The 15081-nt window shown below is 37.8% G+C and overlaps 1 protein-coding gene across 3 annotated transcripts in view; it reads right to left on the reverse strand.

Annotated features, from left to right (window-relative positions):
- The window catches only part of ULK4 (unc-51 like kinase 4), a 672337-nt gene that overhangs the window by 508050 nt on the left and 149206 nt on the right, over positions 1-15081 (reverse strand). For all 3 annotated transcript variants that reach the window (XM_044252436.1, XM_044252435.1, XM_044252437.1), the window contains exon 21: positions 9056-9238. In XM_044252436.1, coding sequence (XP_044108371.1) covers positions 9056-9238 — 183 coding nt within the window. The remainder of the gene's footprint in view (positions 1-9055; positions 9239-15081) is intronic.

Below are 15081 nucleotides of genomic sequence, written 5' to 3' on the forward strand. Positions count from 1 at the left end.
TGGGGGATGGGGTAACTCGATGATGGGCATTAAGGAAGGCACCTGACATAATGAGCACTGGGTGTTATATGCAATTGATGAAATGAAATTCTACCCCTAAAACTAATAATACAGTGTATGTTCACTAAATTGAGTTTAAATAAATATTTTTTAAATACATATTACAGTGTTTCTACCTTCAAGTACATTTCTAAAGAACAAAAGGAAGCTTAGACTCACAAGTGATACCAGAACTCAATAAATGTAAACTATAAGATTTATGTATTTCATTGGTAGTCATATTATTAGTAAATACCAGAATTTTTTTAAAGATTTTATTTATTTATTTGAGAAAGAGAGAGAGGGAGAGAGAGAGCATGTGCAAGTAGGAGGAGGGGCAGAAGGAGAATGAGAAGCAGACCACTCCTGCTAAGCAGGGAGGTGGGGCATGATCCTAGGACCCCAGGGATCATGACCTGAGTTGAAGGTAGATACCCAACCAACCACCCAGGTACCCTAACACCAGAATTTTGAAGAATTCTTGCACTTCAAAAAAAAAATCACAAATGAGTTACCTATGAGATGTTACTATGATTCTCCTTTCAGACCATACTGCATACAGGTAAAAATTATCCATGTGGTAGTAAGACTATCACACCTAACACCATAGCTACAATCACCACACACACAATCTCAAGGAGAAAACTGAATGCTCCTTAGAGATCATCAGAAACTTCAAAAGTGAAGAAAAGGTAAATTATAATTTGAGTGCTATAACATGAATCCTTTTAGCCAAATTATGAAACATCTCAAGGATACAGAAAAGTTATTTTAAAAATCCATTCAATGTTTACGCACATAAACAATGAATTCTGGAACCGAAAAAAATTCTTTAAAAAATAAATAAAATAAAAATCATTCAACTCTATCAAATCTTAGTATTTAAAAAATAAACCCAAATTCCTTTTTTTTGTTTAAAGAAACAACATATTACAGAGACACAGCTAATGCTGTTGCCCTCTATTACAAAAGGTAAGTATTCTCAGAACTCTGGTGGTTACAACAGAATTCGGTAACCATAAAAAATAGGTAAATATTTTTGCATATCTTAAACTTTGTGTATGTTATTCTTTTGTCCATATCCTTTTCACCTTACCTTTTTCACTCAGTTTTATGAGATTTACCCACATCAATACATTTTCAGTCTAGCTAACTCATTTTTACTTGCTATGTATTGGTCCATCATATGGATATATTACAATTTAATTTCCCAATCCTTTGTTGATTGACTTTTACACACAGTTTGCCATCTTCTGATACTACAAAAATTCTGTGATACAAATACTGTTTCTGCATACAACTGTACAAGGATATGTTCCTAATGGAAATATTGCTATGCTATGTGCAACTTCAAATTCACTAGAGAGTATGAAATTGCACTCTAAAGTGATTATACCACTTTACCTTCACCAACAACTCTGTCAGACTTATATATTTGCCAACCTAAAGTGTATAAAACTAACTCATTTTAACCTTCATTTTATTCACCAACAATCAGTGAGAGCATCTTTTCCCAACACTATTGACCAGTCTAGATTCTTCTTCTATGAAGTACGCCTTCATAGCCTATGTTCATTTTGTCTTGTCTTTTCCTTTTTATACATAGGCTATTTTTTATGTGCTGGATACTACACTTTAAGAAAACTTTCCTTCAGCAAGGTTATAAAAATAGCCACTTACATTTTCTTTTAAAATTTTTCAAGTTTTCATATTTTAGCCTGATAAGAGACCTAATGGCCAAATATCTTTCAAACACAGAATGGATGAATAAAATGTAGTGCATCCACTATGAAGCACTGTTTTTAAAAAGGTGGGGGGCACCTACAGGAACATATCTATTAACAACAGTGCAGTGATCTCTGAAATACATTACTACATGAAAAAAAAAAACCCTACAAGGTTCAAAATGGCATATTGCTGTCCTTTTGTCTAAAGAAAGAAGAAAATAATACAGCACCCACCCAGGGGTCATTTTAGTGTCAATTAGACATACTGATGCAAAAGACGACCATAGATCACATTTTCAACCGGTCTGCTCAGGAACCAGAGCTTGCTGGGCGGGCAGCATCTGAAGTTGCTCTGGCCATAGCCTATGGAGCACAGTTCGGTATAGTAAGAAAAGGACCACACTGGGTAGTTATGAGAGTCAGCCTGGCTTAGAAGCTTCGTAGCCCACAGGCAACAGTCTCTCTCTCAACAATACCACAAATGACAGGTTGGTCTTAGGTTTCCAGAAAAAGCTGGAAAGTTAACTGAAAGTACAATTCTTAATCCTTTACCCATAGATATGGGACCATGGTGAAGAGGTGGGTAGGGGGGAGGTAGATAAAATGAAGTAAAGAGCTAGATATAAACAGTATATCTATAAAATAAATTAACTATAAAATAAAAATAAAAACTAAAAATAAAAAAATAAAAAATAAAAAAAATTTTAATGAAAATTTTAGGGCCAAATACACAGAGATAAATACATAGATAAATTGCATGGATATAAAGAGAGAAACAGATATAGGGAGAGAGACATAGTTGTTTATATTCCATTTTCTTTAAATAGAAGATTTAAACAGATACTAATAAAAATGTTTACATTCAGGGTGCCTGTGTGGCTAAGTGGGTTAAAAGCCTCTGCCTTCAGCTCAGGTCATGATCCCAGGGTCCTGGGATCGAGCCCCGCATCGGGCTCTCTGCTCAGCAGGGAGCCTGCTTCTTCCTCTCTCTCTGCCTGCTTCTCCGCCTACTTGTGATCTCTGTCTGCCAAATAAATAAATAAAATCTTAAAAAAAAAAAAGTTTACATTCGATGGGTAAAGAAGGGAACAAGTGAAAAGTGTAGAGATGGAAAGCAGTTTCCTGTGAATGGATTCTCTGTAAGCTGACATTAAAACAATACCAACATTTTACATGATTATAAAACAAATTAAATCAAACATAAAGCAATACTCTCAAATAAAAAAGAAAATGATACTTAAGGGTATATTATGTTGGTGCTTTAACACACACAAACAAAAAACAATTATTTGAAAAGAATTTACCCCATACTAATCTGACTACACATTAGTTGGACATACCCTAAGCACTAAAACAATTGCACAAAAATCCTAGGTTGTGTTCAGAAATCATAACAATATTAAAAATATCACTGTTATTCTGAGACTTCTATAAATATTGTAAAACATGTAAGAAATTATGTTAATGCCAACAGAAAGCAAGATTTTCAACTTAAAGAAGTATCATATAAATTATATTCTATTATTTTTAATATTTTAATAAAATATAAATTTTATATAAGTTTATAATTTAATATCTTTTATAAATATACATTTATATTTATAAATATATATACATATTTATACTTATGTATATATTTATATATTTTATATCTTATAAATACATGTTTATATATACATTTATTTATATTTTATATATTTATATATTACATATTATGTAAATACAATTATATATAATTATATTATTATATAAATATTAATATATTATATAATTATATAGTTATAACATAAATATTACATATAACTAATGATATAATTATATACTCTATATAAATGGTATTATATAATAATTATATATGATTATAAATATATAATATATATTTTATATATAAGTGGATATATTAAACATTGTATATGCAAATAAATGTATGTATAAATACATAAACATATTTATTGCATATATAAATATATATATATTTATTATATAAATACAAAATATAAATATAAATATATATTTTATTTTTACTATAAAATAATTTTATTATTAAATTATAAGTTATATATATCATATAAAATAAATTAACCAAAATACTGAAATTGGAAATACCAACATAAGCAGACGTAGTTTTAAAAGACATTTCCTGGGCGCCTGGGTGGCTCAGTGGGTTAAGCTGCTGCCTTTGGCTCAGGTCATTATCTCAGGGTCCTGGGATCAAGTCCCGCATCGGGCTCTCTGCTCAGCAGGGAGCCTGCTTCCTCCTCTCTCTCTCTGCCTGCCTCTCTGCCTACTTGTGATCTGTCTCTATCAAATAAATAAATAAAATCTTTTAATAAATAAATAAATAAATAAAAGTCATTTCCTGGCTCTATCTGTTGGGAGTGCCTCAAAACAATAACTAACCCAGTGGCAGTGAGTACTCCTAACACATTGTGGTCTCTAACTATTATTTCCCACTAGAGGAACCGTGGCTCTTTGGAGGAACGAGTGGTTCCAGATGCAGCACATAAAACCTGCAAGAGAAGTCTAAAACACACTGTTCCATCAGAAGGCAAGAAATTAAAGACTACTGGATTTCTGACTAAAGGACCCAGGAGGCCACTTAGGGAGGCTTCCACAGGCTAAAGAAGCAACACTTATCAGTACTAAAAAGAACATCATCCACAATGGAAACATACCAAAATATTAAAATCCATGAGTATCCTTTCGAGTCCCCATCCTAAAAAGTAAGTCTTTGGAGACTGCTAGAAAAACCAACTCATGATTCCAAAACCCAGTCACTAAGCCAATCGTAGGTAAACCATTCCTCAGGGTAACCACGCAGTTGATAAAAGCTTTTTTCTATAGAGCAATTTCAATTAAGACATGAAGTCAGAATGATATTTTCACCCATACCAAAACACAATGCCTCAGCAATTATCACTGACAGCTGCTAAAACCACTACAAGGAAAGGAGGTGAGGAAACTTAGAACAAGTAGACTTGGACGTGAAGCCACTGCTCACTCTTTGGATGGGAAAAGAAAAGAGCCAAGTCATCCATGTGTGCCTTCTGTAATGAAAAACACACACCACTGGTGCGCCTGAGTGCTCCCCAGTTAAGTGTCTGTCTCTTGCTCAGGTCATGATCTCAGAGTCCTGAGATCACGTGGCTCAAGGACCAGCTCAACCGGGGCAGTCTGCTCAGCGGGGAGACTGCTTCTCCCTCTTTCTCTACAGCTCCCCCGGCTTGCACACTCTTGTGTTAGTTTTTTCTCTCTCTTTCTGTCAAATAAATAAAGTCCTAAAAAAATAAAAACAGTGGTGCCTGGGTGGCTCAGTCAGTTAAGCATCTACCTCCTGCTCAGGTCATGATCCCGGAGTCCCAGGATGGAGCCCCAGATCAGATTCCCTGCTCAGCAGGGAGTCCGCTTCTCCCTCTGTCCCTCACTCCATTCATGTTCTCTCTCTCTCTCTCTAATATAAATAAATAAAATCTTTAAATAAAAATAAAATCCGTGAGGAAGGCCAATACCACGACCCTACATGATCTAGGTCTCCCTCTGTTCCCAGCCTCCCTCCAATGGTCTCTTCCCCACCCCTTGCTCACTAGGTTCAGCAGGTCTTCTTTCTTTCCAGACCCTCCCAGAATCTCTCACACCTCAGGGAAGCTGAACTACAAAGTTCTTCCTCCCAAGAGCTTCACAGAGAAAACTCTTTCTTGTCATTCAGGGTTCAGATAGAATGACATCTCCTCAGAGAAGCCTTCCCTGACTTCTCCCCATACACACCCAGGTAATATCATTACAAGCACTCCCTGCACACTGCCTATTACAGACATGCTATCACATTACTCTCTTTTACATTCTTCAGAGGATCAACACTATGCAAAATTGTTCTGTGTCCTCATTTGTCTGGCATCAGCATTAGCTCTAGCACTGACATCATCCATTAACTTGACAAAATTACTCAACACACTAAGTTTCGTCTGTGAATACCCCAAGATTGCAAGTCACTAACTGGCCCATAGTAAATGTTCAATAAATGATAATACTTTTTAATTAATTACAAATAGAATCTTACATTTTAAATGAGAATTCACTGCATATTACTAACCTATCATAGAAACATTTTAAAAACGAAAGGCCTATGGACTCTGAAAAACAATCTGAGGGGTTTGAAGTGGCGGGGGGGTGGGAGGTTGGGGTACCAGGTGGTGGGTATTATAGGGGGCACAGCTTGCATGGAGCACTGGGTGTGGTGAAAAAATAATGAATAATGTTTTTCTGAAAATAAATAAATTGAGAAAAAAAAAAAACGAAAGGACAAGAGAGAGGAGGTACACTTTTTCCTATTCTTCCCACTAAGCACAACTAAAAACCCTCGATGTTGGATATAAACAAACATAAGACAACTCTGAAAGGTAGAGAGAAGACAGAACCAGTAGGAAACTCAGGATCTGAGTATCAACATGGCAATGAACTCACTGGATTTTTTTTTTGCCACCGATATCCTGGATTGAGTGGATATCCAAGAACCTAGAAACACCAATAGGCACAAAACATAAGAAAAATCAGCTCTCTCAAGCCAAAGAACCAAGAAAGGGGCAGGCCAGGAAGATCGAAAACTTTCAAACAAGAGCTACTCTACTCAAGTTGAACATCAAAGAAAAACCATGACCCCATCTCCATCAGCCCAGGGCAAGTTGGGAGCCTAAACTCCTACCCTCAATAGCCAACACTCTCCCCACAAGGGCAATACCACAAAAATGCAAGTGGAGAGCTAACAGTAACACCCACCCAACGACAGCCATTTGCCCCCAACCCTGGTGTCAGTACAGGCCATGTGGGGAGCCTGGGCCCCCACCCATAATAAGAGTAACCAGATTCCTTTCTCTCTCCCCAAGATAGCAGCAGAGAAGGCGAGTGGGAAGTTTGCACCTTTAGCAACTTTCACCAGAAATGAGGCTCACAGTTCCATCCATATGGCAGGGGAGACAGTAAATGAGAAGCCCTCCCCACTCCCAGCCAGGGGGTGCATCAAAGAAGGCCTATGGAGAGTGTGGAATCGCACCCCTGCCCAACAGTAAGGAGGGGCTCTCTGTATCCACGGGATGTCAACAGAAGCCCACTGAGGAACCTGCACTTCTAACCCAGAAAGGCAGGCACAGGCATCGCCCTCCTTTCTCTGCTGTCTCCCTGTCAGAGGCCTGCTAAAACAGATTCACATAAAACCCAGACTCCTTAAAACACAGCACCCTAATGTTTAGTGGGCACAGAGTTTCAGTTTTGTAAGATGAAAAGGTTCTAGAGATCTGTTCCACAAAGGTATGAATATACTTACCACTACGAACTATAAACTTAAAAATAGTGAAGACTGTGAATTTTGTATTACATCTTTTCTACCACAATAATTTTTTTCAGTACCAATACTACTCAAAATCAAAAGATTACTTATTCAATACATTTCAGAGTTCAATCATTCCTTTTGTTAAAGTCCATGGAATACTATATATTATAAAGCAATTACAAAATCACATTAATCAATGCATCTTATTTTACTACCTTTGTGAAATACCATATTTGAAACTCAGTCGATCCATACCTGTTCTGAAAGTGGGAAAAAGCCAAACTGCAAAAACTCTCAGCCTCTCTTATCACAATTTACACAGAAAACTACTCAAGTGGGGCTTTTTCTAATACAATGTAATAATATTTAATGACTTGGAAAATTAATAGTGGAAATTAGATAGACTGTTGGGAAAAAAAAATAGGTTTTTCTGAGGCTCACACTTCCTAACAGAATCTAAATCAGACTAATCAGAATAAAGAGACAAGAAGTGGTTTACTCTCCAGCTTGACTTTGACAGATCAAGTTTACTATGCAAATCAGATAATTATTCATAATTATTGAAATTTGAACTTTTATTATAAAAACCAGGATTTAATGTGTGGACCGTTAACACCCAAGAACCAAGGCAAACAGTGTACGTAAGTGGTTCTATTCTCCACTTGTTAGGAGCACTATACTTATACCAAGTTCCCAAATCTCCAGTTTGACAAGCATCTCCCCTCTAAATAAAAAGGGTAATTGGTCCAGTAAGTTTAAAGAACACCAACACTACATTCCCCTTGAAAAGATTTGAAATACACATGAGCATATAAAACACTGGGAAAGGCCATACAGTTAAAACTATCTATTTCACTTTGACTCAAAGTTTTCCAAACACATATAGATAAACATGGTCCACATTTTCTACCTGGTAACACCTCACCCAACACTAATATTCTACGACAGGGCTTCTCAAATCATAAAGTTCAAACAAACCACCTAGAGATCTCATTAAAATGTAGATTCAGGGAATTTGGGTAAATTGGAAGGGGAGGTGAACCATGAGAGACTATGGACTCTGAAAAACAGTCTGAGGGGTTTGAAGTGGCGGGGGGGTGGGAGGTTGGGGTACCAGGTGGTGGGTATTATAGAGGGCACGGCTAGCATGGAGCACTGGGTGTGGTGAAAAAATAATGAATAATGTTTTTCTGAAAATAAATAAATTGGAAAAAATTGAGGCAGATTTTACGTAGAGTGAAATAAACAGGTTCAGTACGCAAAAAAAAAATGTAGATTCAGATTCAGCAGGCCCAAGGTAGGGCCCAAGGGGCTGCATTTCCAATCCTCTCCCAGGTAATGCCCATTGCTTCTGGTTCTTGGATCATTCTTTAGTGGATAGACATGTTGAGAAGACATGCTGGAGAAGGCTACCACAGAGGCTTCTTCACAGCCACGCAGTTCTGTGATCGGAACTGAATATTTTAAAACTCCACTATACATAAAATAAGGGACTATCAAAGGAGTAGAAAGAAAGTAAGCTAAAAAGAGAAGAAAGGGAGTTATCCAGGGGATTTGTGTTGGCCAAATACTGGACAAGGAAATGGGCAAGAAATGAATCCAGGTAAATGAGTCCAAAGGATATAAAGGGAAGACAAAGCATATGGGGAAAGAGATGGGGGCTGAGGAACAAGAGCCATAAGAAATACCAGCATAAAGGAAGGACTCATAAATTTTCCCAACTTTTCATTAATAAAATGGGATATGCAGGCAGAGCCATTTACTGGATTTCTATTTTAATCACTAAAAGACCCTTACAACAACTGCAGATGAATGGCCTGTGGTACACGGGTTTGGCAAAGTTCAAAAAGGTCCCCTGAGAAGAAAAATAAATTCTACAGAGATGATATTACTTGTTTTCTCCTGCAACTGTAAAGGCTCAACAACAATTTTTAAAATATAGTAATAGGTGAAATCGAAGTCAAACCTTTTCTTGGATTAGTCTCTGAAGATGAATCCCACAAGACAACATTGCAGTAAATAAGGTCAACATGTACTGCTGAACTTTGCAGATGGCTGAGGCCAGGGAGTTTATCACTGAGTTCAGTCCCACCTTCTCAATAACATTCTGGAAGGCAGTAGGAGAATGACGGGTGATTCTACACAAGGCCTGCAGAGACAGGAGAATAGATCCGTCAGACAACTCCAAGTGCATTAACTGTGACTCAGAAAGATAATACCAGCTTCTGTGTAAAGGAGTAGAGGGTGCTTACCTTGCCCCTTCATTACTTGTTTTGGCATAAGAAAGTTGGAAAACGTCCGCATATTTAAAAACAAAATAATCCAGCTCCCAGTAAAAACTAATGTTGTTTTAAGACAACAAAGCCTCTTATGATAAACATACAAATTATAAAGGGTTAACTGAAATGACAAACTAATTTATAAGTCTGTATAGAAAAACTTCCCTTTAAGAAATAAAAAACATCAAGGGCCTTCTTTTTGCAGACACTGGTAAAGGTGGAAAAAACAGCCATAAAAATAAATACTTAACATTTATTGTTTAGCATGTGAAAAATGGTATCTCAGAATATCAGGCTATCACATTTAGTTCTCCCAATAACATATAAGAAAAGTATTAGTACTAACCTACTTTATAAACAATAGAACTAAAGCATAGAATACTTAAAGTTACTTGCCCAAAGGCTTGTACCTAGTAAGTGACAAAGCTAGAATTCAAACCAAGATAATCAGACTTCTGAGCTTTTCCTAACTTGCTCACAGATTAGAGATGAAACATAATTTGAAAACTAATAAAATGTTTTCCCAGCACCATTTATTGAAGAGACTATCTTTTTTCCACTGTATATTTTTTCCTGTTTTGTCAAAGATTAATTGACCATAGAGTTGAGGGTCCATATCTGGGCTCTCTACTCTGTTCCACTGGTCTATGTGTCTTTTTTTAAACCAGTACCATGCTGTCTTGGTGATCACAGCTTTGTAATAAAGCTTGAAATCAGGTAAGGTGATGCCGCCAGCTTTATTTTTGTTTTTCAACATTTCCATAGCGATTTGGGGTCTCTTCTGATTCCATACAAATTTTAGGATTATTTGCTCCAGCTCTTTGAAGAATGCCGGTGGAATTTTGATCAGAATGGCATTAAAATTATAGATTGCTCTAGGCAGTATAGACATTTTAACAATGTTTATTCTTCCAATCCAAGAGCATGGAATGGTCTTCCATCTATATGTAGAAGAATGAAACTCGACCATTCTCTTACACCATACACAAAGATAAACTCAAAATGGATAAAAGACCTCAACGTGAGACAGGAATCCATCAGAATCCTAGAGGAGAATATAGGCAGTAATCTCTTTGATATCACCCACAGCAACTTCTTTCAAGATACGTCTCCAAAGGCAAAGGAAACAAAAGCGAAAATAAACTTTTGGGACTTCATCAAAATCAAAAGCTTCTGCACAGCAAAGGAAACAGTCAAAAAAACAAAGAGGCAACCCACGGAATGGGAGAAGATATTTGCAAATGACAGTACAGACAAAAGGTTGATATCCAGGATCTATAATGAACTCCTCAAACTCAACCCACACAAAACAGGCAAACACATCAAAAATGGGCAGAAGATATGAACAGACACTTCTCCAATCAAGACATACAAATGGCTATCAGACACATGAAAAAATGCTCATCATCATTAGCCCTCAGGGAGATTCAAATTAAAACCACATTGAGATATCACCTTACACCACTTAGAATGGCCAAAATTAACAAAACAGGAAACAACATGTGTTGGAGAGGATGTGGAGAAAGGGGAACCCTCTTACACTGTTTGTGGGAATGCAAGTTGGTGCAGCCTCTTTGGAGAACAGTGTGGAGATTCCTCAAGAAATTAAAAATAGAACTTCCCTATGACCCTGCAATTGCACTCCTGGGTATTTACCCCAAAGATACAGATGTCGTGAAAAGAAGGGCCATCTGTACCCCAATGTTTATAGCAGCAATGGCCACAGTCGCCAAACTATGGAAAGAACCATGATGCCCTTCAACGGATGAATGGATAAGGAATATGTGGTCCATATATACTATGGAGTATTATGCCTCCATCAGAAAGGACGAATACCCAACTTTTGTAGCAACATGGACGGGACTGGAAGAGATTATGCTGAGTGAAATAAGTCAAGCAGAGAGAGTCAATTATCATATGGTTTCACTTATTTGTGGAGCATAACAAATAGCATGGAGGACAAGGGGCGTTAGAGAGGAGTAGGGAATTTGGGTAAATTAGAAGGGGAGGTGAACCATGAGAGACTATGGACTCTGAAAAACAATCTGAGGGGTTTGAAGTGGTGGGGCGGGGGTGGGAGGTTGGGGTACCAGATGGTGGGTATTATAGAGGGCACGGCTTGCATGGAGCACTGGGTGTGGTGAAAAAATAATGAATACTGTTTTTCTGAAAATAAATAAATTGAAAAAAAAAACTAATAAAATGTAACAAGTATCGTAACAGAAGTGAGCTCACCAAATTATGCTTGGAAAGGAAAATAAAGCAAGTCAACAACATAGGAAGATGATCTTGAACCGGTTTTTGAAGGGTAAATGGAGAGTGGATAGCAGAAAAATAAGTGAAAAAAATTCTAGCCAGGACCAAATGTGTGACTTGAAACTGTAAAAACCCTAGAAGAGAACACAGGTAGTAATTTCTCCAATATCAAACATAGCAACTTTTTCTAAATGTGTCTCCTGAGGCCAGGGAAACAAAAGCAAAACTAAACTGTTGGGACTACATCAAAATAAAAAGTTTCTGCACAGCAAAGGAAACAGTCAACAGAAAGACAGCCTACAGAATGGGAACATATATTTGCAAATGATACCTCTGATTAAGAATTGGTATCCAAAATATATAAAAACTCGGGGCACCTGGGTGGCTCAGTCGGTTAAACAACTGTCTTCGGCTCAGGTCATGATCCCATAATCAGTTCCACATTGTGCTCCCTGCTCAGCAGAGAGCCTACTTCTCCTTCTACCCTACCTCCCAGATTGTGATCTAATAAATAAATAAATAAAATCTTTTAAAAAACAAAACAAAATATTTAAAAACATATAAAACTCAACACCCAAAAAACAAAAAAATCCAATTAAAAAGTGGGCAGAAGGGGCGCCTGGGTGGCTCAGTGGGTTGGGCCGCTGCCTTCGGCTCAGGTCATGATCTCAGGGTCCTGGGATCGAGGCCCACATCGGGCTCTCTGCTCAGCAGGGAGCCTGCTTCCTCCTCTCTCTCTGCCTGCCTCTCTGCCTGCTTGTGATCTCGCTCTGTCAAATAAATAAATAAAATCTTTAAAAAAAAAAAAGTGGGCAGAAGACATGAACAGACATTTTTCTAAAGAAGACATATTTCATCAAAATCAAAAGCTTCTGCACAGCAAAGGAAACAGTCAAAAAAACAAAGAGGCAACCCACGGAATGGGAGAAGATATTTGCAAATGACAGTACAGACAAAAGGTTGATATCCAGGATCTATAATGAACTCCTCAAACTCAACACACACAAAACAGGCAAACACATCAAAAATGGGCAGAAGATATGAACAGACACTTCTCCAATCAAGACATACAAATGGCTATCAGACACATGAAAAAATGCTCATCATCATTAGCCCTCAGGGAGATTCAAATTAAAACCACATTGAGATATCACCTTACACCAGTTAGAATGGCCAAAATTAACAAAACAGGAAACAACATGTGTTGGAGAGGATGTGGAGAAAGGGGAACCCTCTTACACTGTTTGTGGGAATGCAAGTTGGTGCAGCCTCTTTGGAGAACAGTGTGGAGATTCCTCAAGAAATTAAAAATAGAACTTCCCTATGACCCTGCAATTGCACTCCTGGGTATTTACCCCAAAGATACAGATGTCGTGAAAAGAAGGGCCATCTGTACCCCAATGTTTATAGCAGCAATGGCCACAGTCGCCAAACTATGGAAAGAACCATGATGCCCTTCAATGGATGAATGGATAAGGAAGGTGTGGTCCATATACACTATGGAGTATTACGCCTCCATCAGAAAGGATGAATACCCAACTTTTGTAGCAACATGGACGGGACTGGAAGAGATTATGCTGAGTGAAATAAGTCAAGCAGAGAAAGCCAATTATCATATGGTTTCACTTATTTGTGGAGCATAACAAATGGCATGGAGGACAAGGGGCGTTAGAGAGGAGTAGGGAATTTGGGTGAATTGGAAGGGGAGGTGAACCATGAGAGACTATGGACTCTGAAAAACAATCTGAGGGGTTTGAAGTGGCGGGGGGTGGGAGGTTGGGGTACCAGGTGGTGGGTATTATAGAGGGCACGGATTGCATGGAGCACTGGGTGTGGTGAAAAAATAATGAATACTGTTTTTCTGAAAATAAATAAATTGGAAAAAAAAAAGACGACATACAGATGGCTAACAGACATATGAAAAGTTGCTGAATGTCACTCATCATCAGGGAAATGCAAATCAAAACCACAGTGAGAGATCACCTCACTCCTGTCAGAATGGCTAAAATCAAAAACACAAGAAACACCAAGTGTTGGTGAAGATGGGGGGAAAAAGGAACCCTCACATATTATTGGTGAGAATGCAAACTGGTGTAGTCACTGCAGAAAACTAGATGGAGGTGCCTCAAAAAGTTAAAAATAGAACTACTTTGTGATCCAGTAACCATACCACTGGGTATTTACCCAAAGAAAAATACTAATTCAAAGGGACACATGTACCCTTGTGGTTGTTGCAGTATTATTTACAATAGCCCAATTATGGAGGCAGTCCAAGTGTCTACTCACTGAAGAATGCATAAAGAAGACGTGGTATGTATATATACACCATATACATATATATATATATATATATATATATATATATATGCCACTTGAAACAACATGGTGGAGCTAGAGTATAATGCTAACTGAAATAAGTCAGTCAGAGAAAGACAAATACGATCAGATTTCACGCAAATGTGAAATTTAAAAAAAAAAAAAAAACGAAGAAAAAAAAGAGACTTTTAACTCTTAACTGTAGAGAACTGACAGTTACCAGAGGGGAAGTGGGGTCAGGAAGTGATGGGTGAAATAAGTAAAGGGCATTACTCATGATGAGCCCTGAGTAATGTACAGAATTGCTGAATCATTCTCTTGAACACCTGGAGCTAATACAACACCATAGGTTCATTGTACATATACTGGGTTTTTTTTAAATTAAATTTAAAAAATTCTAGCCAAAGAGAAGAGAGCAAGTGTTCACAAGGAGACATGGAGATGAAGAGCATGGTTTAAGAAGGTGAAATTGATTTGGGGCGCCTGGGTGGCTCAGTGGGTTAAGCCTCTGCCTTCGGCTCAGTTCATGAGCCCGGGATCCTGGGATGGACCCCCGCATCGGGCTCTCTGCTCAGCGGAAAGCCTGCTTCCTCCTCTCTCTCTCTGCCTGCCTCTCTGCCTACTGTGACCTTTGTCTGTCAAATAAATAAATAAAAATCTTAAAAAAATAAAAAGGTGAAATTGATTCAATGAGAACACCCTTCAGGTGCAGGAGGAAAAGCAGAAAATAAGGAAGTACGCTGGAGTCAGAATTGGTCTACCAATCCAGGACTTTTTTATTTTTATTTTTTTAGTAATTTATTTATTTTCAGCATAACAGTATTCATTATTTTTTCACCACACCCAGTGCTCCATGCAAGCCGTGCCCTCTATAATACCCACCACCTGGTACCCCAACCTCCCAATCCTCCGCCATTTCAAACCCCTCAAATTGTTTTTCAGAGTCCATAGTCTCTCATGATTCACCTCCCCTTCCAATTTACCCCAACTCCCTTCTCCTAACACCCCTTGTCCTCCATGCTATTTGTTATGCTCCACAAATAAGTGAAACCATATGATAATTGACTCTCTCTGCTTGACTTATTTCACTCAGTAGAATCTCCTCCAGTCCCATCCATGTTGCTACAAAAGTTGGGTATTC

Source organism: Neovison vison, chromosome 6, assembly GCF_020171115.1.
Source record: "Neovison vison isolate M4711 chromosome 6, ASM_NN_V1, whole genome shotgun sequence".
Classification (NCBI taxonomy): domain Eukaryota; kingdom Metazoa; phylum Chordata; class Mammalia; order Carnivora; family Mustelidae; genus Neogale; species Neogale vison.